We start from the raw sequence: 27,997 nt of genomic DNA, 5'->3' as shown, positions 1-27,997 counted from the left end.
CTGACAACCCGCTCCTGCCCCCCCAACCCCTAGCCCCCAGGCTGCTGGAGGAGAAGCAGACACAGGCTTTGAAAGCTGAGTGACGTGGGGGGGGACTTGCAGATAGGAGATGATACATGCAGGGAAAAGTGCAGCCCTGAACAGAAGACCAGCAGAGCTGCTGAAGGTGAGGAGACTGCACAGCTTTTCAGGTGCCTCTGCTTCCGAGTTGTAGCATAGTGACGTCTTGCTGTGAAAGGGGGGACACGTGACTGCTTTAGCTAGTAGCATGGGTGAGCACCTGTTCATCACATGTCCAAGAGAGGGAGGGACTTAAAGAGGGGGTGGATTGCTGAACTTGTATCCACCCCCTCTAAAACTTACCAACTGAAAATGGACTGATACAAGCTCCTTTCTGACAGTTCAAGTGCCTGTATCTCACAAACTAAGAAGGACAGAGGAGCAAAAGAAATGTCACAGAGGTATGAGAGTAACATATACTACTTATTTATGCTTTTCCATACTTCTCCTTTAATCTCAAATCTGTTTCATTGCTTGTAAATGTCAGGCTGAGTGTGGCCACTAAATGACTATATATACACACATTATTTCAATGTATTGTTTGCACATGCATTAGAAAGGCCTAAATTGTACCAAAAATGTTAGGGGGAGTTTTTAGTTGTACTGGATTCCTTGCTTTCTGTGGCCTCTTTCTGGTCTCAATAAAACACACTATGAACATTATGCTATCTCGTTCGGAATGGTAAAACAAACTCTTTTTAGGAAGACGAAAACGGGATTGTCCAAACAAGAAAATTTCTGTACCGCAACCACCCACTACATTCAACAATTTAGGTACATCAACTTTTACCAAGATAGAACAACTGTATTCTCCTTAGACTAGAAAGAAGCATGGATATTTCACTTCCATACTAAAAATCAATAAAATAAAAGCCTTCCTTGTACACACAACTCATTTTTTTTTTAACCTTCCTGGATGGTTAAGCAGCATGATAAGGGACAGATATGTCAATCAAGACTCTCCTATCTCTAAAGATAAAGAACTAACACAACAAAAATCAAACATTTATACATATTACAAAATAACTTTCCCCAAAATACAGCAGAACACAAGATTAATATCAGCATTTCCTTTTTCACCACTTAAAATTATCAGAAAAAAATGTGATGTCCATGGCTTAAAGATCAACAGTGCATAAAGCTGGATTTAGAGTCCAATGGTCCTTACAAACAGTGCAGTCTATATATCCATTCCTACATTTCTTGTAGCTGAAGTGATGCTTGCATCTGACTCCTCAAAACTAGAGGGCCAAAAAAACCTCAAGATGTGGTGAGCAACGTATTTATATCCATTAGAATAAGAACCAGGCTTTTGTTAGACTACTACTGAAAGCTGTCACATGCCTGAAAGATATCAAATCTTAAACAGAACAGGCAGAGTGTTTGGTGACAGCCAGAAGTACTCAACTAAGCTATATTGTATGTACCCCATGAAGAAACCAAATAACACATCAGTCACGTTGTGCCTACCCAGCATGACTCTAGACAAACTAACCACAACAGCCCACAGCATCACAAGGATCCTCACTGGCACAGCCAGTACTAAGTGGTTGAGCATAAAGCGAGACACCATTGCTGCTCTTGTAGCATGGCCCGAAGGAAAGGAATACTTGTCTACAGAGAAGGTAGCAAACATATCCATTCGGTTTTGTGTTGGCCGCCGGCGCTTCACTAATCCTTTCACAACTCCTACAAGAACGATATCCAGTAGTAGAGCTGCAGAAGAGAAAAGAGGTTTGTTGAGTAACAATTGTATAAAATGTATAATATACACATTTACAGTAATACAGTTTCCTGCTGTTTACACAGTTGCTTTTCAAGAATTTTTACAAAAAATTGGAAAATGTTAAATAAGGGACCCAATGCTGATAGGCCCTGGCTCTCTTTATTGCTTATAGCAATTATTAAAAGCAGGTATGCCTGGAGATCATAAATGGAGGGCAAGTATGCCTGGAGAAAATAAATAGAAAGGTATAGAGACATACCAGTTTAGCACAGCACAATAGCTGCTAAAGACCTCCAATGTATCCCTGCACCAAACAAAAACAAAATTGGCCTCCGTTTCCATCTATCTATTACTAGCTTTTTAAAGCAAGGTGAACCTGGACAGTGCATTTCACAGCACAATACAAGTTAGAAACCACACTCCACAGAGTGGCCTAGACAAGCCAGTGTGGCCTAGACAAGCCAGTGTGGCCTAGACAAGCCAGTGTGGCCTAGACAAGCCAGTGTGGCCTAGACAAGCCAGTGTGGCCTAGACAAGCCAGTGTGGCCTAGACAAGCCAGTGTGGCGTCCACATTTATTTGCAAATGTATTCAACCAAAACCACTTTTAAATGTACATTGCTGAAACAGTGTATTTTTTTTTTTTTTTTTATGACTAGCCGATAAGTGTGCCAAGAGAAGTTTGTTCTGTATTGTTTTGAAAAATGCCCTGCTCATGTGCACCTTGCTTGTTTAAAAAACTAGTTGATTGGAGCAGTGGCCAGTTTTGTTTTTTCAAGCTTCACTTACTTAAATCAGACATCGTTGGCTGGAGGGGATGGTGGGCATGGATCAGGATCCTGGATGCAAAAGGCCTTTCCTCCACCTTCACCCTAAGGCTACATTCACATTGGCAATTAAGGCCAGTGCAAAATTGTAGCAGAAGAAATCTTGCTATTCCTGCACTTCAGTGCAGCATGTTTGAGAGCTAAAACCAATTATTTACCTTGGATCTAGGTTGACACCTATGCAGGTTGCGTTTGAAACGTTTCTACATTACACAACATTTTTGCACTTGTGTTTTTGATGCATTTTTTTCATTTTTTTTATTTTTCTTGTAGCTAGGCAGATTTTAAAAGCAAAATGCATCAAAAACGTGGCAAAAAACGCAATACATGCTTTTCTGCAGCATTCCCATTGAAGTCTATATAACCAAAAATGCAACGTTTTACATTAAAAAAAGTCCCCGACCCATTCCAAAAAAGCACCGGGTGAAAACGCAGAACCTGTCCTATAGGAAATCATGTTAAAAGGATTGTACTGCGTTTCTGTAAAACAGGGCAGAAAACGCTTAGGTGTGAACCTAGGGTAAGGCTACATTCACACCGCCGATTAAGGACAAAAGATTCCGGCTGCAACTAGGTGCAGCCAAAGACCCCGCAGTTGTTCACAGTTCTCTGCACAGCCAGTGAGAACCGTTGGCTGTGAGGTCAGCTGCAAACGCCTGCAGCCACCGGTGACCTGTTATTATAGTGAACAGGGCCAGCAGCTGCACTTCGCCACGCAGGAATCTTTTGCTCTTAAATCGCCGGTGTAAATGTAGCCTCAAGGTAAATCATTGGTTTTAGCTCGCAGACATGCTGCACTTAAGTGCAGGAAAAGCAAGAGTTACATTTTGTAGCCACTTCAGTACTGGACACTTTCACCCCCTTCTGGCCCAGGCCAATTTTCAGCTTTCAGTGCTGTCACACTTTGAATGACAATTACTTGGTCATGCAACACTGTACCCAAATTACATTTTTTTCCTAACAGATACAGCTTTCTTTTGGTGGAATTTACGCACAACTGGGTTTTTTTTTGTTTTTGGTATATAAAAAAGGAAAAAAATTACAAAAAATTTAGAAAAAAAAAAAGTTTTAATTTCTCTTTTCAAATTTTGCAAATAAATAATAATCTTTGGTTAAAAAAAAAAAAACCCAACACAAGTCCATGTTATAGTTCTAGAGTCTACAACATATGGAATATATATATCTGAAAATTGAACATTCCCAATGTACTGATGGCCGATGATGTTTCTTGAAGCCCTAAAATGCCAGACAGTACAAATACCCCCCAAATGACCCATTTTTGCAAAGTAGACTGTCTGAGGTATCTAGTAAGGGACATGGCTAGTTTTTTTGAAGTTGTAATTTTTTGTCACAATTGGTAACAGTGATCACATGGTACCAAGACCAGCCTGGTACATCTGTCATCCGCTGTCTCTCGCGACATCCTCCCAGAACCAGAAAGCTCCTGCTCAGCTGTCATTTGTCAGTAGGTAGCCGCTTAATATTTGTAACCTCCACAAGGGCACACAATAGTCCCCTCTATTACTATATATTATTGTACCATTTCATTGAATCATCACGGAAACAGGGAAAAAGCCACTTTTATTACTGATCTGAACACAGGTGCATTGTGGTGTATGGAACAGTGCACACAGCTGCATAAAGAGCAGTAATACAGCAATGAGTACAGAGCTGTAAAATAAAAATAGAAAACTTGGGTAGAGCAATTTATGCACATACACGCGTATATTGCAACACTGGCAACTAGAAGAGGATGCAGAAGAAGAATTTTGCACATGTATACACATATGCATGTTTATGTGCCTATTTGTGTGTATATGCAAGGTCTTTATAGAACATTTTACTCAGGATCTTTCTGCCAGCAAGATCCTATACATAAACATCCCTATGCAACAGACCACAAACTTTTTTTTTTTGTTGTTGTAAAGTACTAATGTGTTTGAGAAGCCTTAAAAAACCTTCTTCTTAAGGACTTGGAATGCAGTTTAGGACTGCTGATAGGACTGCACCAAAAAACATTAAAGTGATACTAAAAAGGTTCAGAACGCTGCTGTCTAAGACATTGAGGAGACAGAGACCAGAGATTCTTGTGCACATCGCTAGATCGCAATGGGGCTCAGGTATGTGTTAGGGGCAGTAACAAAAAAGCAAGAGACCACAAATGCAACATATCGCCGAACGTATATTATCTGCCAAGTAACCAAAAACCAGACATCAAAAGAAGGGGGGGGGTGTGAAAAGGGATTCACAAGAAAAGCGGTTACATCATGAACAGAAAGCGATACCCAGGAATTTCTCGAAAAATTATGCTTTATTGCAAACAATGCATGTACACCTTGTTCCAAATTATTATGCAAATTCTATTTAAGTGTCACAAAGATTAAATATTTTGTTTTTCAGTTTAACTCATGGATGGCATTGTGTGTCAGGGCTCTTTTGATCACTGAAAACAATCTCGGACACCTGTGATAATTAGATTGGCAGGTGAGCCCAATTTAAGGAAAAACTACTAAAGGAGGGTGTTCCACATTATTAAGCAGAGCACCATTTTCAAGCAATATGGGGAAGAAAAAGGATCTCTCTGCTGCCGAAAAGAGTGAAATAGTTTAATGCCTTGGACGAGGTATGAAAACATTAGATATTTCACGAAAACTTAAGCGTGATCATCGCACTATTAAGAGATTTGTGGCTGATTCAGAGCACAGACGGGTTCGTGCAGATAAAGGCACATTGAGGAAGATTTCTGCCAGATCCATGCATCGGATCAAGAGAGCAGATGCTAAAATACCATTACATAGCAGCAAACAGATATTTGAAGCTGCTGGTGCCTCTGGAGTCCCACAGACATCAAGGTGTAGAGTCCTCCAGACTCTTGCAACTGTGCATAAACCTTCTATTCGGCCACCACTAACCAAGGCTCACAAGCAGAAATGGCTGCATTGGGCAGAAAAATACATGAAGACTAATTTTCAAACAGTCCTGTTCACTGATGAGTGCCGTGCAACCCTGGATGGTCCAGATGGATGGAGTAGTGGATGGTTGGTGGACAGCCACCCTGTTCCAACAAGGGTGCAACGTCAGCAAGGCGGTGGTGGAGTCATGTTTTGGGCCGGAATCATGGGAACAGAGCTGGTCGGCCCCTTTAGGGTCCCCGAAGGTGTAAAGATGACCTCTGCAAAGTATGTGGAGTTTATGACTGACCACTTTCTTCCCTGGTACAGAAGGAATAACTATGCTTTCCGTAATAAAATCATCTTCATGCATGAGAATGCACCATTTCATGCTGCAAAGAATACCTCTGCATCAATGGCTGCTATGGGGATAAAAAGGAGAGAAAGTCATGGTGTGGCCTCCATCCTCCCCTGACCTCAATCCTATTGAGAACTTTTGGCGCATCCTCAAGCAAAAGATCTATGAGGGTGGGAGGCAGTTTACAGCAGCTCTGGTAGGCTATTCTGACAGCTTGCAAACAAATTCAAGCAGAAACTGTCCAAAAACGCACAAGTTCAATGGATACAAGACTTGTGAAGCTGCTATCACATAAGGGGTCCTATGTTAAAATGTAACGTGACCTGTTAAAATGTTTAAAAAGTTAAAATGTTGTCAAAGTTTGACTGAAATAGCTTTTGATTTCAGTAAATATGCTGCAAACACAACAAATGACAATTTTCAGTTCTTTACAACCTATAAAGGGTTTTGAAACTTACTGTGTGTAATAATTTGGAACAGTGCATTGTAAGTGTTTTATGTTTAAAAAAAATCCTGTTATCATTAGGAGGTTTGTTCAATAAAATTTGAATTGTACTCTTAATAGTTGACAACATGAGAATTATGCTGACTGTTATTTACATCAATTATTTAGGTAAATGAGAAAAATATAATTTGCATAATATTTTGGAACAGGGTGTATAGACATTTAGGTAAATACTTCAGTTAGCCATCACCACAAGATGAGACAATACAAAAGAGTATGACCTAAAACCAAAAATTAGTTAAAAACCAGACATCATGAATATATAAATAGTGCTGTAAATGTAATGACAGTTGGTCTAGTACATGAGCAGCACTGACACACAGCTAACACCACCATGTAGGGGTGGATTAGGGGGCCTGGGAGTACTGCCGCACACAGGTTTTTTCCATCCTTGCATAGAATGCATGAAGGTAAAAAACCTTCAGCCTTTACCACCATTTTATTTACCGGACTACTGCATCTAAAATCTGCCAGTTGTGCTCGGTCGGGTACATACACAACTACAGGCGGTGATTGTCCTACAGACAGCAGTCCTAGGCTACATGGTCTTTCCTACAAGCCCTGAAGAAAGGGTGTTTAAGGCACTCAAAACACACTGGAACTTTAGATCTTATAGTGGCAGTAAACTCTTTTTTTTTACATTTTACCTACAAGTAAGCTTATAATAATGATTACCTGCAGGTAAAATATCTCCTAAATGTGCACCGTTTAGGAGATATTCTCTCTTTTCTAAAGCCGGAGCATGCACTCTGAAGAAACGGCATACCCATGCTGTTCCTTCAGAGCTCTGTGCCGTGGCCCGGCGGGACTCCCGTTTACATGAGCAGGAGTGACGTCATTGCAGCCCGGCCTATCAGACAGCCGGAGCTAACGAACCTGGAAGGAAGACCGGGTAAAGATTGAAGCCTCTGCAGTGGTGACCGCATGCCGCTGGAGGGCTTAATTTTAAGGTAGGTTTCACATTATGTGTTAGTATGCAATGCATACTAGCACATTATGACATTACCTTACAAGGGACTTTTTTTCCCAGCAGTTTACTACCGCTTTAATAAAACCAATTTCTTCCATACCTGATAACACACTGCATTTTCTTGGTGTTCCATGCTCTTCTTCTCATGTTTGCACCCAAAAAGGTATTTCAAGCGCACCACAGGCTCCTGTGGTTCTGAGAGCAGCCTTCTCTGTAAACAATTTGATTCACTTCTTAAACTTTGAAACATTCTAGCTGAATACAATTTTGGATCCAGGGCCACCCTTTTCTAAATTGTGTACATGTATTTTGTAAAAGCACTCTTAATATTAAGTAGTCTCCTTATGTGGGCTAAATGGTGGGATGTCTATCTGAAGCCCACTGTCAGCTGACGTCACTCAGCCGTCTTTAAAGTCAGGATCCACCCCTGTTTGAGTTGCACCTGGCTCAGCTTTTCAACAATCTGCTGAGAGCCTCAGGCAGCCACCCCCTCCATAGCCCACCTCTCCAGTGAGTGTGAGGGGTTGGGTCAGAGCAGAGAGCGGTGACTGACAGTCAACGATGTCTGCTCAGAACGGCAGAGAGAACTCAGCAATCAGCGGTCATGTGATTGCTGAGTTCTCACATTTAGAGCCTTTGGGGGACAGAATATTGGATCGATGCAGCATCCACCTAGGCAAGTATACTTTGGGGGGAAAAAAAAAAATCAAACCCATACTTCTCTTTTAATGGCCCTGTAAACGATTTTTCATTAAATTCTGTTTTTTTACTGGCTCCTAACAGCCTTTGTAAGCTCCTGAACCTTTTCCCCTCTTACTTTTCTTTGGAACAAGCAATGAGCGTTAGTCATATCCACTGCTCTATGCACACTACAAATCCCATAGTCCAATTAGGAAAAAAGCAAGAGAAGGTGGCTACACTCATACCAACAGTGGTACAATGCAGAGCAAAAGTAGCCACCCTCTAACAGGAAGTCAGATCATGGGAGCTTTTTGGAATTAAGAATACATTATTGAACAGAATTTTTTAAAACCAGAGTTTAGTGTCACTTTAAAGCAAGAATGCACATTTTTTTTAACCATATCTGGGACTGAGGTTTGCTAGTACAAATGGGTAGTTTAAAATAAATAATTATTATTAATAATATCTAAACTATAATCCTGATGTTAATCCAGTGTTGAGTTAAATTTTTTCAAAGGTCTGAGCTCCCTTACTCATAGCATGGCAGAATATTTGTTAGAAGTGCATTATGCTCTTTTTATGTAACAGAAGATTAGCAAAAACTAGGCAGCATTAAATCCTTTATTAGCGTTGTTTCACCTTTAATGGCCGTTTTGCAAAAAATCTTGTTAAAAAAAACAAACAACAAAAAACACAAACAGAAACAAACAACAAACCTTAGTAGCTGAACTCATTCTATCCTACCTTAAAAGCAGGACATGGGGGTGTACTGCCATACACTGAAAGCAAAGCACACACGGTTGAAGATTTACAATTACCAACATGTCTAAACTTTTCCATTAATTAAACATAATGTATCAGCATAGAACAGAAAAAAAACAATCTTCAAGAATATGGTTTAATACAATGACATTTTAGTACAATAATTTTGTAAATCTGTTACTTAAATTTCACTTACCAAAAAGCAGGTTAAGTATCACCTCTCTGCCAGCTGAACTATCACTTTTGTACAGGCAATAGATTGTGCAACAAATCCAGGGTATTCCATGACCAGAGATCTCCACTAGCTTCATCAGAGGACGTGCACTACCCCATGAAGATCCTTCCCTGGCACATACACCCATTTTCTTAGATAGCCAGAGGTCAACTGCCAACAATGATCTTAGTGCAATTCCAAGAAATGACGGGTTTAACTTCATGCAATCCTCCTCTGGAAGCTGCTGCTGCTGCTGAGATGAACTAGAGTCTTTCCAGTGAACTGGACTGTCTGATGTTCGAGGTCTACTTGCAGGTATGTCTGCAGTACTCGTCCTATTAGTCAGTAGAGACATGAACTCAAACCTTCCATTAGAAGTAGAGCTGGTAGTGTTGGCTGCTCTTGTTGTTCTTGGACTAGGCATGTCTACCTGCAGTGCAGTGGTACTTCTCTTCAGACCTAGACAGACCAAAGATGTTTTTTACATTTCTGATCATAAATGAAGCAACAATGAAAAGTTTATAACACTGAACTTCAAAAAGTCTGCCACTTTGTAAAATTTGTTGGATTATTTGTGGCAAAGTCCACCAAGGTGCATGCCTCTTAAATTTACAACTGACATTTTTAGTCAGTGCTGAGAATATAGCTATCACTATTTCGGATGCTGAACCTTCTGGTCTCAGCTCCTGCAGCTGCAGAGTCAAATGCAGCTGCTTTCCCAGCCACTGCCTTCCTCCTGCCCAATCACAGAGCACTCTGCATTAAGTAAACTCATTCACAAAAGGCTTCTGTGAATGAACAGTATGAGAAGACAGCATCTCTCCTATGAGAGCTCTGGGAGTGTAGAAACAGCTGTACTCCCATTGCTCAGTAAAATCTGAGTAAAAAAAAAAACATTTCTAAATTTTGGGTAGAGTATGGAAGGGTTAGACCCTATCAAGTTTTTATAGCTCATATACACACAATGTGCACAATTATTAGGCAAGTGAGTATTTTGACCAAATCATCATTTTAATGCATGTTCTCCAAGCTGTGTAAACTTGAATGCTTATTGGATTTAAACAGATCAGGTGATATTTGTGTAATGAGTGAGGGTGTGGACTAAGGAGGTCGACACGCTATATCAAAGTGCGCATAATTATTAGGCAGCTTCTTTTCCTCAGGCAAAATGGGCCAAATAAGAGATTTAACTGGCTGTGAAAAGTCAAAAATTCTTTCAGAGGGATGCAGCACTCTTGAAATTGCTAAGATATTGAGGTGTGATCACAGAACCATCAAACGTTTTGTTGCAAAGAGTCAACAGGGTTGCAAGAAACGTGTTGAGAAATAGAAAAAGGACGCAAATTAACTGCCAAAGATTTGAGAAGAATCAAATGTGAAGCAACCTACGTGGAGTGCCCAGAAGTACAATGTATTTATTGCTCAGAGATATGGCCAAGGTAAAGAAGGCTGAAGCCCGACCACCACTGAACAAGACACATAAGTTGAAACGTCAAGGTTGGGCCCAGAAATATCTTAAGACAGATTTTTCAAAAGGTTTTATGAACTGATGAGAGTAACCATTGATGGACAGGCCTGTGGCTGGATCAGGAATGGGCACAGAGCTCCACTATGACTCAGACATCAGCAAGGTGGATTTGGGGTTGTGGTACTGAAAATAAACTCCCAAACCTACTGCCACAGTTTTTAGAAGACGTTTTCTTCTAGCAGTGACACAGGAAAAGTCTGCATCTTTCAAGAAGACCATGATATTTATGCAGGACAATTCTCAATCGCATGCATCGAAGTACTCCACTGCATGGCTAGCCAGTAAAGGCCTTAAAGATGAAAGAATAACATGTCCCCCTTCCTCACCTGACCTAAACCCTATTGAGAATATGTGGGCCCTTCTTAAGTGGGAGATTTATGGTGAAGGAAAATAGTACACCTCTCTGAACTGTCTGGGAGGCTGTGGTTGTTATTGCACAAAAAGTTGATCGTCAACAGATCAAGAAACTGACAGACTCCGTGAATGGAAGACTTATGACTGTTAAGGAAAAGAAGGGTGGCTATTTTGGTCACTGATTTAGTTTTTTTTTTTTTTTTTTTTAAATGTCTGAAATGTTTATTTGTAAATTTGAGTTGTTTGTTTATTATTGTCACTTTAACAGATGAAAATAAACAAGTGAGATGGGAAAATTTAGGTTTTTCATTTAGTTGGATAATAATTCTGCACACTAAAGCTCCTTTCACATTGACTGTCCGATCATGTCCACCTGTCAGTTATTGAGGCGGACCCGTTCGGCCCATCTATAGATGTCTATGGACCGGCAGGTGTCAGCAGACAAGTGTCCACTGAAACCTGCTGGCATCTAATTCTGATCCTGTGCGCCAAACACAGACGCATGGGGATCCATTCCCCATCCATCCGGTAGATCAATTGACAGTCAGATGGAAATGAACAAGGGGGTCAGTTTCAATCCAACCGCCCCATAGAAGTCAGCGAGCTGTTTCTGTGCCCGCTCCACTGCTGCAGAACCTGCCATCCGCCTGCTCAGTGGGGATCACAGAGATTCCTCGCTGAGCAGTCGGATCCACTGACAGGTCCGTCCTGTCTGAAAGGGGCCTAAGAGTTGTCCAATAATTGTGCACACACACTAATATATATATATATATATATTCACCTAAGAAAGCCAAAACCTCACTTTTACTTTCTTGACTACATATACACTACATTTTCAACATTTTCCAGTGGGCTACAGCCAAGGCTGACCAACCCCCATGGGAGGAGGGAAACGCATCAAAAGACAGCAGTCTATGGGCAAGACTGTGGTGTCTCCTTTGTTCGTCACCAACTTCCAATAAAGCTTTTGATATCAACAGGGTGCATCCACCCTTCTCTTATGTTTGCACTCTGTGTGGTGGAGTCTCTTGTGGCCTTCACCCTGGGGATAGCATGAACTGGATTGTGGACTGGTTTCAATTCACCAGGCTACAGCAATACTCACAAAACCAGCCTATAAAAAGACAAAAATCTACGAGTCTTTTGAATAGAAGGTCCTCTTCGTTGAGGACGTGCAGAGCTCTGCAAACCATTTCCTACAAACTTCTGACAAGCTAGGTAATAGTGACAAACAGATATAAATGTAATTTTATGATTTTTTTTAAATGTATATTATCTAATGCTGATGTATAACATATTACTGTATATTGTTAATAAAAAGTAAATCCCAAAGTAGTGGTCCACTCTCTACAACACAGACATTAGAAGGTAATGATTATACATTTAAATGGGTCATTACGTAATTCATAAAATATAGAACAAGAAGCAAAAACACACTCTCTGTATTCAAAAGGGACACTACAAAAAAGTAGCTGTACAGAAAAAAAAAAAAAAAAAAGGGGTTTTTCATATGTATATAAAGTTATGTACTGTATACATTTAGAAATTTAAAAAATGTATTTTAGCTAGCAAAAGTACCTAAAAATGGCATATCAGTCTACTTCACTCACCTCTACAGTAGAACCATATGGAATGGTGTTCATACATTTAGTGGTTTGTAAAGGATCTAGGTACGAGCAAAGCGCTTTAAAGTATTACTCAAGGCAAAACTTTTTTTTTTCAGTTTCGGAAAGAGAGGAGATGGATTAGAACACCTGTCAGGTTTTCATTGTCTGTGCCCCCATTCAGGAGATTCACCCTCTCTACTTTTCACGTCTACAGTTACCATTGAAACTTGCTGTTCTCCCACCCCTCTATCAGGTGGCAGCTGCCATATTGGTCCCGAGTCTGCCAATGAGCACAAGGAGCCCAGGAAACATGGCTGGCGGGTGCGTGCATGGAGGGGGAAACCAGCAGTAACAGGGGTGTGTGGATTGCTTCCATCTGACAGCCTACAGACAACTGCTGCCACTGGGAGTGTGTGTAAACCCCCCCTCCCAAAGCCACAACCACAGTTTCTACAGCATTGGTATTAAAGCCCAAATTGAGGATATCAGCAACCCCCTCCTACCCCCATCTAATTAACTGCTAGTATGGAAAAAAAAAAAAAAAAAAAAAAAACTATTCAAAACGCCCATCCTACTCCAAGTAGAACCAATGGCAAAACATTCCTTCGTAATGTTTTATAGAATAAGAGGGTTATAATTAGTGGTGCACGAAATGGAAATTCTGGACTGAAACCTAAAATTCAGAATACATTTGGCTGACAACCAAAAATGGACAGTTTAAAAAAAAAATATATATATATATATATATATATATATATATATATATATATATAATTTTTTTTTTTTTTAAATATAGAATTGTATTATACGCGACGTTTTAAATTAATACTAGGAATTTAAATGAATAAATTTTTTTTCAGCACCTTTTCGGCTAATATCGCTGCTTTCACACTGAGCAGATTTTAAAGTGCTTTTGCGTTAAACAAAAGTACAAGAAATGCTTAAGAAAAATGCATCCCTTAAAATTCAATGATTGTCTTCACAATGATCCGTTGCGCTTCCCTTGGAATATTAAAAATCCTGCTCGCTGCATTTTTGGGGCATATTTGGTCAGAGGAAAAACAAAAAAAAAAATGCACCTCCCCATTGAGGCCTGGTTCACAACAATGCATTTTTTTAGTGCTTTTTGCAGAAACACTACAGTCCATTTAACATGGTTTCCTATAGGATACATACACATCTATGCTTTTTTGAGCTTCTGCATTTTGGAAAGAATAAGGGACTATTTAAAATGCAAAATGTTGCATTTTTGGTTCAATAGACTTCAATGGAGACGCTGCATAAAATGCATATAGTGAGTTCTTCGCACGTTTGATTTTTTTTGTTTTTTTTTTTTTAAACCTGCCCAGCAACAAGTTGGCCCAAAGAAAAAAAAAAACAAAAAAAAACAAACACACATTAAGAAAAAGCAAAAAACAAAACAAAAAAACCCCAGCATCAAAAACACACATGCAAAAAACGCAAAATGCACTGCAAGAAGCACTGCAAAAGAGACAAAACACAAACTGCATTGGTGTAAACCAGGCCAGAAACGCATTGAAAAATGCGGCAAAAATTGCAAAAAAAAAAAAAAAAAAAAAACCACATGCCCATAACTATTTTCGGCCCCCCATATATCGGTACATCCATAGTTTATTACACCCGTTAGGTTTTTAATTTTCCCCATTTGTCCAACTGTAGAGATGTCTCTTCACTTCCTTTCCAATAACCAAAACAGGAAGTAAGAGGAAATCCCTCCAAAGTAAGAGAATTCCTGCTTCTCATCACAGCCACCAGAGCCAGTGTCCCCTTGGGAAATTTACCCTTTATTACTGTTCTGGGGACAACCCAAAATGTGGGATATTCTTTTGGTTTCAGTTTTGATGACAATAGTTAACATGACAAACAGAGCCGGAGAAAACTCCTAACAAGGGTACAGATGGCAATAAAACCTGACATGTTCTAATCCATCTTCACTCTGTCCCAAACTAGAAAATAATGTTTTCCCTTTAGTTACACTTTAATGTGGAACTACACTCACTATAGCTCTTTACTGCAAGGATCTGAAGTCTACGAGGGGGCCATCACTGGTGTGAGCATCTTTTCCCAGGGCTCAGTCTTTAGGCATCCTCATTCACCCATGCAGGATGATGTAACATCTCCACATGTGCAGGTGTTCTTCATCCCGCACACAAGGACCGTGCCAGCGATTTACATGCCCCAGAAGACTGTGGGCAGGCAGGTAGGGGTGTTTTATTATACTCTGCCTGCTTGTAAGTCTATTTTAAAAACACCTTTAGCTCCGCTTTAACTGAAGCCACAGTCACATGGTGATCGCTCTCTCTTCTGTTTACTTCCTGGGGTCCTTTCTTTGGGTGTCCACATCACTGCCGGCTTCATTTTGCACACCTCCTATTGGAGGAGGCAACACTTCTAGCAGCCGAATCCTCTCTCATAGGTAGAAGAACTCATGGGCTGGTGAGGGGAAGATAAAAAGCAGAGAAAAAGTCTGGTCCCCAGGGCAGGATAGCTTTGCTCATAGAGAAAACTGTGACTGATCCATTACCCTGCAGGATGATTTGGGAAGAAGAGTTTAACCACTTGCTGTCCAGAGCATTTACCCCCCTTCCTGACCAGGCCATTTTTTGCGATACGGTGCTGCGTTACTTTGACAATTGCACGGTCATGCAACGCTGCACCCAAACGAAATGTCCTTTTTTTTTCCCCTACAAGTGAAGCTTTCTTTTGGTGGTACAGTTGCAAGAAAAAGTATGTGAACCCCTTGGGATTACATGGAGTTTTGCATGAATTGGGCATAAAATGTGCTCTGAACGTCATCTAAGTCACAATAGAAGAACACAGCCTGCTGAACATAATACTACACAAACATTAGATGTTGCCATAGTTTAATTGCACATAACATGTAAACATTCACAGTGCAGGGAGGAAAAAGTACGTGAACCTTTGGACCCAATAACTGGTTGACCCTCCTTTGGCAGCAATAACCTCAACCAAACGTTTCCTGTAGTTGCAGGTCAGACCTGCACAACGATCTGGAGTAATTTTGGACCACTCCTCTTCACAAAACTGTTTCAGTGTAGCAATATTCTTGGGATGTCTGGTGTGAATCGCTCTCTTAAGGTCATGCCACAGCATTTCAATCGGGTTGAGGTCAGGACTCGACTCTGACTGGGCCACTCCAGAAGGCGTATTCTGTGCTGTTGCAGCCATTGTTTTGTTGAATTGCTTGTATGCTTTGGGTCATTGTCCTGTTGCATCACCCATCCTCTGCGGAGCTTCAGTTGGCGGACAGATGGTCGTACGTTTTCCTGAAAAATGTCTTGATAAACTCTGGAATTCATTTTCCCATCAATGACAACAATCCCTCCAGGCCCTGAGGCAGCAAAGCAGCCCCAAACCATGATGCTCCCTCCGCCATGTTTTACAGTGGGGATGAGGTTTTGACGTTGGTGTGCTGTGCCTTTTTTTCTCCACACATATTGTTGTGTGTTCTTCCCAAACAACTCAATCTTGGTTTCATCTGTCCACAGTATATTTTGCCAGTAGTGCTGTGGAACATCCAGGTGCTCTTTTGCAAACTTCAAAGGTGCTGCAATATTCTTTTTGGACAGCAATGGCTTCCTCTGTGGTGTCCTCCCATGTACTCCATTCTTGTTTAATGTTTTCCTTATTGTAGATGTGTCAACAAAAATGTTAGCATGTGCCAGAGATTTCTGTAGGTCTTTAGCTGACACTCTGGGATTCTTCTTTACCTCATGCAGCATTCTGCGCTGTGCTCTTGCAGTCATTTTTACAGGACGACCACTCCTAGGGAGAGTAGCAACAGTGCTAAACTTTCTCCATTTGTAGACAGTCTGTCTTACCGTGGACACATGAACATCAAGGCTTTTGGAGATACTTTTGTAACCCTTTCCAGCTTGATGCAAGTCAACAATTCTTGATCGTAGGTCTTCTGAGAGCTCTTTTCTGCGAGGCATGGTTCACATCAGACAGTGCTTCTTGGAACCAGTAAACCCAAAACAGGTGTGTGTTTTTTAAGGGCAGGACAGCTGTCAGCAACACATCCAATATCATCACACTGATTGGAGTCAAGGTTGGCTCACTCCTGGCTCCAATTAGCTCTGGGAGAAGTCATTAAGTTAGGACCTCACATACTTTTTCCTCCCTGCACTGTGAATGTTTACATGTTATGTGCAATTAAACCATGGCAACATCTAATGTTTGTGTAGTATTATGTTCAGCAGACTGTGTTCTTCTATTGTTGTGACTTAGATGACGTTCAGAGCACATTTTATGCCCAATTCATGCAAAACTCCACGTATTCCCAAAAGGGTTCACATACTTTTTCTTGCAACTGTATCTGATCACCTCTGTGTTTATTTTTTGCGCTATAAATTAAAATAAAAAAAAATATATATATATATATATATATATATTTTACTTTTTGCTAATAAACATGTCCAATAAAAAAAAAAAAAAAATCTAAAAATGTTGTCATAAATGTTGGCCAAAATGTATTTTGCTTCATGTCTTTGCTAAAAAAAAGTCCCAATACAAATAAATTATTTGGTTTACGTGAAAGTTATAGTGTCTACAAATGTCAGTACACACACACACACAGGAATTTCCCCCCCAGTAATGGCGGCGATCAGCAACTTATAGCGGGACTGCGGCAGGCATTCTGACACTGGGTGGGAACTGGCTGTCACTGACATCCCCAGTGACACCATTACAGTGATCAGTGCTAATACAAAGCACGGACACTATTAATGACACTGGGCAGGAAGGAGTTAACATCTGGGGCGATCAAAGGGTTAACTGTCTGCTGTTCGTGTTTCACTTTATGTTCTGTGTTACTGTGTAATTGCTTTGATATGCAGAGTAAGAGACCTCTCCCGTCAGTGTTCCTGCCAACGGTGAATCTCCGGCCAGGACCTGGTGATCAACAGCTGAAGGTGCAAATGGTGTGCACCCCCTACCCAGAAATACAAAATCACATACATTATTATATATATATATATATATATATATATATATATATATATATATATATATATATATATATATATATATATATATACATATACACACACACACACACACACACATACATACATACACACACACACATACGCACAAACACACACACGGAAAAAAGTATTTGATCCCCTGCTGATTTTGAATGTTTTCCCACTCACAAAGAAATGATCAGTCTAAAAATCAAATGGTAGGTGTATTGTAACACAGAGACAGAATAGCAACAAAAAATTCAAAAGAAATGCATGTCTAACAAATAATGCACTGATTTGCATGTTCATGAGGGAAATAAGTATTTGATCCCCTATCATTCAGCAGGATTTCTGGCTACCAGGTGTCTTCATACAGGTAACAAGATGAGATTAGAAGCAGTCTCTTACAGGGAGCACTGCTAATCTCATTTTGTTACCTGTATAAAAGACACCTGTCCACAGGAGCAATTAAATAATCAGATTCCAAACTCTCCACCATGGCAAAGACCAAAGAGCTGTCCAAGGATGTCAGGGACAAGATTGTAGACCTACACAAGTCTGGACTGGGCTACAAAACTATCGCCAAGCAGCTTGGTGAGAAGGTGACAACAGTTGGTGCAATCATTAGCAAATAGAAGAAACACAAAACAACTGTCAGTTTCCCTAGGTCTGGTGCACCATGCAAGATCTCACCTTGTGGAGTGTCAATGATCATGAGAACAGTGAGGAATCATCCCAGAACTACACGTGAGGATCTCGTCAATGATCTCCAGGCAGCTGGGACCACAATCACCAAGAAAACAATTGGTAACACACTACGTTAACAAGGATTGAAATCCTGCAATGCCCACAAGGTCCCTCTGCTCAAGAAAGCACATGTTTCTTTGGCATCAACTCAACTCACCGTGTTTGGAGGAGGAATGCGGCCTATGACCCCAATAACACCATCCCAACTGTCAAACATGGTGGTGGAAACATTCTGCTTTGGGGGTGTTTATCTGCTAAGGCAGTGGTTCTCAACCTTTCTAACGCCGCGACCCCTTAATACAGTTCCTCATGTTGTGGTGACCCCCAACCATAAAATTATTTTCGTTGCTACTTCAGAACTGTAATTTTGCAGTGGGGGGAGGAATAGTGCCCCATCGTTGGTGTCAGTGGGGGGAGGAATAGTGCCCCATCGTTGGTGTCAGTGGGGGGAGGAATAGTGCCCCATCGTTGGTGTCAGTGGGGGGAGGAATAGTGCCCCATCGTTGGTGTCAGTGGGGGGAGGAATAGTGCCCCATCGTTGGTGTCAGTGGGGGGAGGAATAGTGCCCCATCGTTGGTGTCAGTGGGGGGAGGAATAGTGCCCCATCGTTGGTGTCAGTGGGGGGAGGAATAGTGCCCCATCGTTGGTGTCAGTGGGGGGAGGAATAGTGCCCCATCGTTGGTGTCAGTGGGGGGAGGAATAGTGCCCCATCGTTGGTGTCAGTGGGGGGAGGAATAGTGCCCCATCGTTGGTGTCAGTGGGGGGAGGAATAGTGCCCCATCGTTGGTGTCAGTGGGGGGAGGAATAGTGCCCCATCGTTGGTGTCAGTGGGGGGAGGAATAGTGCCCCATCGTTGGTGTCAGTGGGGGGAGGAATAGTGCCCCATCGTTGGTGTCAGTGGGGGGAGGAATAGTGCCCCATCGTTGGTGTCAGTGGGGGGAGGAATAGTGCCCCATCGTTGGTGTCAGTGGGGGGAGGAATAGTGCCCCATCGTTGGTGTCAGTGGGGGGAGGAATAGTGCCCCATCGTTGGTGTCAGTGGGGGGAGGAATAGTGCCCCATCGTTGGTGTCAGTGGGGGGAGGAATAGTGCCCCATCGTTGGTGTCAGTGGGGGGAGGAATAGTGCCCCATCGTTGGTGTCAGTGGGGGGAGGAATAGTGCCCCATCGTTGGTGTCAGTGGGGGGAGGAATAGTGCCCCATCGTTGGTGTCAGTGGGGGGAGGAATAGTGCCCCATCGTTGGTGTCAGTGGGGGGAGGAATAGTGCCCCATCGTTGGTGTCAGTGGGGGGAGGAATAGTGCCCCATCGTTGGTGTCAGTGGGGGGAGGAATAGTGCCCCATCGTTGGTGTCAGTGGGGGGAGGAATAGTGCCCCATCGTTGGTGTCAGTGGGGGGAGGAATAGTGCCCCATCGTTGGTGTCAGTGGGGGGAGGAATAGTGCCCCATCGTTGGTGTCAGTGGGGGGAGGAATAGTGCCCCATCGTTGGTGTCAGTGGGGGGAGGAATAGTGCCCCATCGTTGGTGTCAGTGGGGGGAGGAATAGTGCCCCATCGTTGGTGTCAGTGGGGGGAGGAATAGTGCCCCATCGTTGGTGTCAGCGGGGGGAGGAATAGTGCCCCATCGTTGGTATTAGTGACACAAATGATGGGGCACTATTCCTCCCACTGACACCAATGATACTTACCTTGCTGACCCCTGCTCCAGCCTGGGCTCGCTCTCTCCCTCTCCCATCTACAGCCTGCAGAAGCAAAATTTGCACTTACCTGTCAGCTGTCTTCCTTCTCTGACCTCTCTCTTCTTCACTCGTTCCTGCAGCTCCCTCGATCTTCTTCGATCTGCGCGCTCTGCCGCTCGGCTCCTCCTCTCCAAGCTCCACCTCCTCGCCGGTGATTGGCCGCCTGTGTGCCTCTCCTGAGCTACAGTTCCGGTGGCCAATCAGCGGCGAGGAGGCGGAGCTGTTGAGTGATCCCGGAGGTGTGGCCAGGTTACAGGGGCAGCATATCATCCCGCCCACAGATCGCGAGACAGAGCAGCGGTGTCTCGGTTCCTAAGACCATCGGAAATATGTTTTCCGATGGTCTTAGGCGACCCCTGGGAAATGGTCGTTCGACCCCCAAAGGGGTCGCGACCCCCAGGTTGAGAACCGCTGTGCTAAGGGGACAGGACAGCTGCACCGCATCAAAGAGACGATGGACGGGGCAATGTACCATCAAATCTTGGGTGAGAACCTTCTTTCCTCAGCCAGGGCATTGAAAATGGGTCATGGATGGCCGTTCCAGCATGACAAAGACCCAAAACACACGTCTAAGGCAACAAAGAAGTGGCTCAAGAAGAAGCACATTAAGGTCCTGGAGTGGCCTAGCCAGTCTCCAGACCTTAAACCGACTGAAAATCTGTGGAGAGAGCTGAAAATTTGAATTGCCAAACGTCAGCCACCAAACTTTAATGACTTAGAGAGGATCTGCCAAGAGGAGTGGGCCAAAATCCCTCCTGAGATGTGAGCAAACCTGGTGGCCAACTACAGGAAACGTCTGACCTCTGGGATTGCCAACAAGGGATTTGCCACCAAGTACTAAGTCATGTTTTGTAAAGGGGATCAAATACTTATTTCCCTCATGAACATGCAAATCAGTGCATCATTTGTTAGATATGCATTTCTTTTGAATTTTTGTTGCTATTCTGTCTCTCAGTGTTACAATACACCTACCATTGACGTTTTAGAATTATAATTTCTTTGTGAGTGGGCAAACATTCAAAGTCAACAGGGGATTAAATACTTATTTCCTTCACTATATATATATATATATATATATATATACACACACACACATACACATACACATATACACATACATATATACACACACACACACATACATACACATATATATACACATACACACACACACACACACGAATATGTGCAGCCTTGTAATAGTAGTTCTGCACAGTGAGTCATACAAAGCAGTGTGCTTACAGTGAAGCACACACACACAGCTAACAGTGAAACAGCACACAGGTAACCCAGATGTTAACCCCTTCCTGCCCAGTGCCATTAGTACAGTGTCAGTGCTTTTTATTAGCACTCACTGTATTGGTGTCCCTGGGCATGTCAATGACACCACGTCAGTTCCCACCCCAGTGTCAGAATGCCCGCCGTAGTCCCGATAAGTCGTTGATTGCTCCATTACTAGTACAAAAAAAAAACATTTCCAGTATCTATACCGCCATTGGTAAACATGTAGCAGAATACATTTTGGCCTAAATTTATGAAGAAATTTGATTTTTTAAAAGTTTTTTACTGGACATGTTTAATACAAAAAAATATTGTTTTGTTTCTCAAAATTGTCAGTCTTTTTTTTGTTTATAAAAAAAAAAAAAAAAAAAAACACACGCACAGGTGATCAATTACCACCAAAAAAAAAGCTCTATTTGTGGGGGAAAAAAAAAAAAAACGTAAAATTTAATTTGGGTATAGTGTTGCATGACCACGCAATTGTCAGTTAAAGTAACAGTGCCGTATCGCAAAAAATGGCTTGGTCAGGAACAGTAGTAAATCCTCTGGAAGACAAGTGGTTAAAGTGGAAATCCAGCCCAACACTAACCCACTAACTATGCTTCAAAATGTTCTGTCCCTTTTTTTTTTTCCTCTTATCAATTTCAAGAATAGTTAGTGTTAGGCTGGATTTCCACTTTAAAGCAGTATTACACTCAAAAGCAAACATTTATTATATTGAAGCTTACTAATTCTTAGATTAGTTTCCTTTTTTAAGCTTTCTTCTATTTTTATCTGGTGATCCAGCCAGTACATCTGTTTTTTATAAGTACAAGCTTTAAGTTTTCCAGCAGAATGCATCAGTTCACATGGATGAGACAAACCATTTAACACTGTCAGGGTGATCAAAATGACCAGCTTCTATTTATTCATGCAAAGCCTTCATCCCCAAAAAACAGTTTGCCGTAACTGCTTATAAAGTGTGTGCTGGCGTTTGGTTTCAATGTGTTAGTGTATTTAAATCTGCTAGTACATTTAACACTACCCCCCCTCCCGCCCCCTCCCCAGACTGACAATGCTGCTGTCTCGCCTGTGCTCATTCCTCACTAATACAGGAAGTGTGTTACTGGCCAAATCACCAGGTGAAAACAGAGGGGAAAAAAAAAAAAAAAAAAAAAAGAAAGAAAACAAAATGGATCCACCACATCTGATGACTGGAAAGTTACAATAGAATACATTTTTGGGTTTAATGCCGCTTTAGCTTTTGTCCAGAGAACAATCAGTGACATGGGATTTATTCTATTGACCATCACAGATACCTGCAGACAAAACAGTGCTGTTCGTTCAGGAAGTTTTTAGGACCCGATAAGCTTAAATGGACCTTGCATCAGGAAAATCCTAATTATTAGACTATAAGCAGTAGGTTAAAAAATAACATAAAATAAAGTTACTTACTTAAGATCCCTGCGTCTGGTCCACTCACCTTGGCACCGGTCACGTTGCTCGGCCGTCCAGCAGAATCCTGGGAAATGTGGGGATCCCAAATCTTGCCAGAATACGCTACTTCACCAGGCACTACAGGAGGAAACCAGGGTCTAAGGTAAAGAACATTTCTCTTTACATGGGGGAAGGATTGGCTGGTAAAAGGTGTTTTTATTTTTTTATTTGGTAGCGCATCTCACAAGATTGAAAAACAAAACAAAAAAAAAAAAAAAAATACTTCCACAAAACTTAGCACTCCTCACCCTGCAAGGGTTAAAAGCTTGTTTAGATCTAGAGGGCACAAAAAGCAGTTTTACTTACCTGATCCTCCACTCCCACAGCAGCAGGTGCTCTCCACTACTCCCCTCTACTGTAACAGTGGACTGTGTCTCAGTTTTCCCACATCCATTGCAGGGCTATGGCCACTGCATTGGCCCTGATGTTGTCAGAGGACCCATGACCACCAGACAGTGGAGGAGAAGATGCTGTGGGGACCAGTCTTCCTGTGGGAGCAGAGGATAGGGTAATTAAAACGTTTTTTTTTAGCAACCCTCCACACCTAACTTGGCAGTTAACCTTTGTAGTGCGGGGGCAGCCCTTTCACAGGAATTCAAAAACCGTGCCACCACCCCATGCTCATAGATAATCATCAAAAGTATGCACATAATTATAAGTAAGGCCTCTGTCATTTGTAAATTCTTTGCCCACTGCTTCAAAAAAACAACTTGTATTTTGAATCTCTCCCAACACTTCTACAAGTGTCCAAGGTGCTCGGCTCCAGAGACACAATTGCGCCCCCTCCTGGACCAGACATTTTCATAGGCTGAGGAAGCCAAACATGATATGAAAACACTGTCAATGCACATCATGGGAAGCATGCCCAGCTACTACCAGATCTGAGAAAAAGGAGAGAAGCGCCTCTAAGTGCAATAAGTCTTTTTATGCAAGTCTAAATGTAGAAACACTCACATGTGTGAAGTAATCATAAGCTTAAAAACCGTGGTTAACAATAGTTAATGGTGGGGTGGTAACCCGGGTGAAGAGTCGTCATCTTACTGCGATGTGGGGAGGTCAGCTCTCAGCTGGAACAGCGTGGTGGCTGGGGGGGAACAGCAGTGCACATCCTCCCTCAGAGCCGGATGGAACGCACGCTGGAATGTAGCGGCGGCATGGCCGTGATGACGTCAGATCCCAGGGTGCACTGGAGCATGCAGTGGCCGTGGAAGGCGGAAGTGCACTCCTTTTTCAAGCTTGCTTTTTCACGGCCACGCCGCCACTACGTTCCAGCGTGCGTTCCATCCGGCTCTGAGGGAGGACGTGCACGCCGACCGGCCTGACCGCTGTTCCCCTCCAGCCACCATGCTGTTCCAGCCAAGAGCTGACCTCCCCACATCGCAGTAAGATGACGGCTCTTCACCCGGGTTACCACCCCACCGTTAACTATTGTTAACCACGGTTTTTAAGCTTATGATTACTTCACACATGTGAGTGTTTCTACATTTAGACTTGAATAAAAAGACTTATTGCACTTAGAGGCGCTTCTCTCCTTTTTCTCATCTACAGAGGTTACTACAGCTTATTTGGAAGCCTTGCCCTCAGTGCCACACGGAATCCTACGCTCTTCATACAGTAGCCACTAATACCATGATCACCCCATACTACCATTTCCCAGGACTTTGCAGTGTTTGCGCTGTTACAAACCTTCCTCATTTTTTCACTACCAGATCTGAGCCCAGGAAGATAAAGAACTGCATCTCCTGGAACACAGAGCCTCCGACACTCCTGGAAGTGTGAGATGATTAGAAAGACACACTCATTTTGCGGTGCAGCAAGGCAAAGATTTTACAAGGACAGCAGTCTGAGTCAGGATTAGGATTGCTTCCATCGTTTATGCTTATAAACATTGGGTGAGGACCTCTCCTCCAAAAGGTCTCTATACATATAACTATGGTTATATATGCATCAATAAATGAGCTAAATGTTTTCCAATTGATTTATTCAAGTGGAATAATTGATCTATAGTCTGCATGCCACACATGGGAAAGTAGATTTTAATTGATAGTTAAAGTGGTTCTAAAGGCTCAAGGTTTTATTACCTTCATGCATTCTATGTACGAAAGGTACAAAAGCCTTCTGTGTGTAGAAGCTCCCCCAAACACTTACCTGAGCCCCATCCCAATGTCCACAAGAGCCTCGCTTCTCTGAAGACTCTCACTCCTGATTGGCTGAGGTCAATCACAGCCAGTGTACCAATCAGGAAAGGGAGGAGGCAGAGCCAAGCCACAGTTCTGTGTATGAATGGACATGCAGAGCTGTGGCTCAGGAGTGCACCTGCTCGGGTGCCACCACAGCAACCTGCTTGCTGTGGGTGCACCCAACAGGTGGGAGGGGCCAGGAGTGCCAGCAGGGGACCTGAGAAGAGGAGGATTAGGGCTGCAGGTAAGTATGACATGTCTGTTACTAAAAAAAAAAAAAAAAAAAAAAACACAACACAAGACTTTAGTACCACATTAAAATATGATCGTAAGTTATTGATTACATCTTTTTTCTCCATGCAATCTGATCAATAGAATTGACAAGCAAAGCATCTCAGTGGTGCCAATCAATGCAATTTATCATTTTCCACCCTGGTTGATTGAGTTTGATTAAAACCGATCTAAAAATCGGTCAGAAAGAAAGTTATGGATATTCAGTCGTTTGTCAATTTGATCTGATTTGGGGGAAAATAGGAAAAAAAAAAAAGGGTAAGCATGTATGGCCACTAGGGATGAGCCTAGAAGCGTATAGACACGAGTCTGAACCCGCCTGAGTTATCCCACCAGGAAGCCAACAGTCAATCATATACAGTATCTCCCAGAACAGAGTACACCCCTCACATTTTTGTAAATATTTTATTATATCTTTTCATGTGACAACACTGCAGGAATGACACTTTGCTACAATGTAAAGTAGTGAGTGTACAGCTTGTATAACAGTGTAAATTTGCTGTCCCCTCAAAATAACTCAACACACAGCCATTAATGTCTAAACCACTGGCAACGAAAGTGGGTGCATCCCTAAGTGAAAATGTCTAAATTGGGCCCAAAGTGTCAATATTTTGTGTGGCCACCATTATTTTCCAGCACTGCCTTAACCCTCTTGGGCATGGAGTTCACCAGAGCTTAACAGGTTGTCACTGGAGTCCTCTTCCACTCCTCCATGACGATATCACGGAACTGGTGGATGTTAGAGACCTTGCTCTCCTCCATCTTCCATTTGAGGATGCCCCACAGATGCTCAATAGGGTTTAGGTCTGGAGACTTGCTTGGCCAGTCCATCACCTTTACCCTCAGCTTCTTTAACGAGGCAGTGGTCATCTTGGAGGTGTGTTTGGGGTTGTTCTCATGTTGGAATACTGCCCAGCGGCCCAGTCTCCGAAGGGAGGGGATCATGCTCTGCTTCAGTATGTCACAGTACATGTTGGCATTCATGGTTCCCTCAATGAACTGTAGCTCCCCAGTGCCGGCAGCACTCATGCAGCCCCAGACCATGACACTCCCACCACCGTGCTTGACTGTAGGCAAGACACACTTGTCTTTGTACTCCTCACCTGCTTACCGCCACACACGCTTGACACCATCTGAACCAAATCAGTTGATCTTGGTCTCATCAGACCACATCACATGGTTCCAGTAATCCATGTCCTTAGTCTGCTTGTCTTCAGCAAACTGTTTGCAGGTGTTCTTGTGCATCATCTTTAGAAGAGGCTTCCTTCTGGGATGACAGCCATGCAGACCAATTTGATGTGGCTTATGGTCTGAGCACTGACAGGCTGACCCCCCCCCACCCCTTCAACCTCTGCAGCAATGCTGGCAGCACTCATATGTCTATATCCCAAAGACATCCTCTGGATAGGACGCTGAGCACATGTACTCAACTTCTTTGGTCAAACATGGCGAGGCCTGTTCTGAATGGAACCAGTCCTGTTAAACCACTGTATGGTCCTGGCCACCATGCTGCGGCTCAGTTTCAGGGTCTTGGCAATCTTCTTATAGCCTACGGCCTCTTTATGTAGAGCAACAATTCTTTTTTTCAGATCCTCAGAGTTCTTTGCCATGAGGTGCCATGTTGAACTTCCAGTGATCAGTATGAGAGAGAGAGTGATAACACCAAATTTAACACACCTGCTCCCCATTCACACCTGAGACCTTGTAACACTAACGAGTCACATGACACCACAGAGGTTAAATGGCTAATTGGGCTCAATTTGAACATTGTCACTTAGGGGTGTACTCCCTTTTGTTGCCAGCGGTTTAGACATTAATGGATGTGTGTTGAGTTATTTTGAGGGGACAGCAAATTTACACTGTTATACAAGCTGTACACTCACTACTTTACATTGTAGCAAAGTTTAATTTCTTCAGTGTTGTCACATGAAAAAATAGAATAAAATATTTTAAAAATGTGAGGCGTGTACTCACTTCTGGGAGAGACTGTACATGCCCCTTGCATACGTGCAGCTGCAAGGTGGAGAATGCCTCTACGCCTATGATTGGCCTTTGATCTCTACCTGGTGGGATAGCTCAGGGGGTTTCGCACGGAGCTTGCTACTGATGGCCACCATTACAAACTTTGTACAACAGAACTACACAATACACCTGCTACTTATTGGCCGATCAAAAGGAGATTGTACAATCAGACTGTAAGCTGTATAGTGAGATGAATCTGTAACCAAACATCACACGGGTATACAATCCGGGGACATCGTATAGAACATTGTATAGGACAATCAGATGATGGGTGGCACTGTGCACCAATGGGGTGTGACAATGAATGAGGTTGTATATAAATAGATGGACAAGGTTCATACAATTAGAAACAATAGCAGATGAAAGGGACTCGATAGAACCCAGCGATCGGTATATGGGGCTGGATGATGGAGGAGGACTGTCATATCCCACCGGCCTCCACCTGTCACTCACTCACCTCTGACAAGCCCAGTGCTGGCTCTGCCTGCAGCCCGCAGCTCCTCCAAACTCCCTCCCGTCCCTCGCACACACGTCCCCTGATGTCACAGCGCAGCCTCCACGTCCTCGCCGTGCAGAGAAACCTTCGGACAAAGTGGCCTGACAGCGGCCATATTATGGTTGGCATTTCCGTGTGTGAGAGAATGAGAAGGCGGACGTATGCTGGGGAAGAGGACACATTGTGATTGGCAGAACGGCCTTTCTTTCTGATTGGCTGACAGGAGCTTTTGACAACTGTCCGCAGCCGAAATAGCCGCTGTTTTTCAGAGTGCAGCT

At 42.7% G+C, this 27,997-nt stretch overlaps 1 protein-coding gene across 3 annotated transcripts; it reads right to left on the bottom strand.

Annotated features, from left to right (window-relative positions):
* Nucleotides 1–7: 7 nt before the first annotated feature.
* PLPP6 (phospholipid phosphatase 6) lies at nt 8–27,816 on the bottom strand. Of its 3 annotated transcripts, none has more exons than XM_089692603.1 (4): nt 27,681–27,816; nt 22,689–22,808; nt 8,976–9,452; nt 8–1,776 (listed from the first exon to the last, which is right to left on the bottom strand). In XM_089692603.1, the coding sequence occupies exons 3-4, from the start codon at nt 9,415–9,417 to the stop codon at nt 1,415–1,417; spliced, it is 804 nt and encodes a 267-aa protein (XP_089548729.1). In that variant the 5' UTR covers nt 9,418–9,452; nt 22,689–22,808; nt 27,681–27,816; the 3' UTR covers nt 8–1,414. The 3 variants fall into 3 exon arrangements, with proteins under 3 accessions (XP_089548729.1, XP_089548730.1, XP_089548731.1); XM_089692604.1 differs by having other exon boundaries at nt 22,717–22,808; XM_089692605.1 differs by having other exon boundaries at nt 22,689–22,828; nt 27,681–27,814.
* Nucleotides 27,817–27,997: the final 181 nt, after the last annotated feature.

Source organism: Staurois parvus, unplaced genomic scaffold (assembly GCF_062004578.1).
Source record: "Staurois parvus isolate SC_StPar_1 unplaced genomic scaffold, SC_StPar_1.0 ptg000597l, whole genome shotgun sequence".
NCBI classification, from domain to species: Eukaryota; Metazoa; Chordata; class Amphibia; order Anura; family Ranidae; genus Staurois; species Staurois parvus.
Note: the sequence above shows the minus strand (reverse complement) of the source record. Positions and strands in the feature narration are given on the sequence as shown.

Excerpts from the sequence above, each read along its gene's own strand:
- PLPP6 (XM_089692603.1), bottom strand. The coding sequence starts at position 9,417 with ATGCCTAGTCCAAGAACAACAAGAGCAGCCAACACTACCAGCTCTACT. Across the intron at positions 1,777-8,975 it reads GATACTTAACCTGCTTTTTG|CTCTACTACTGGATATCGTT; the intron begins GTAAGTGAAATT and ends TCTCTTCTGCAG.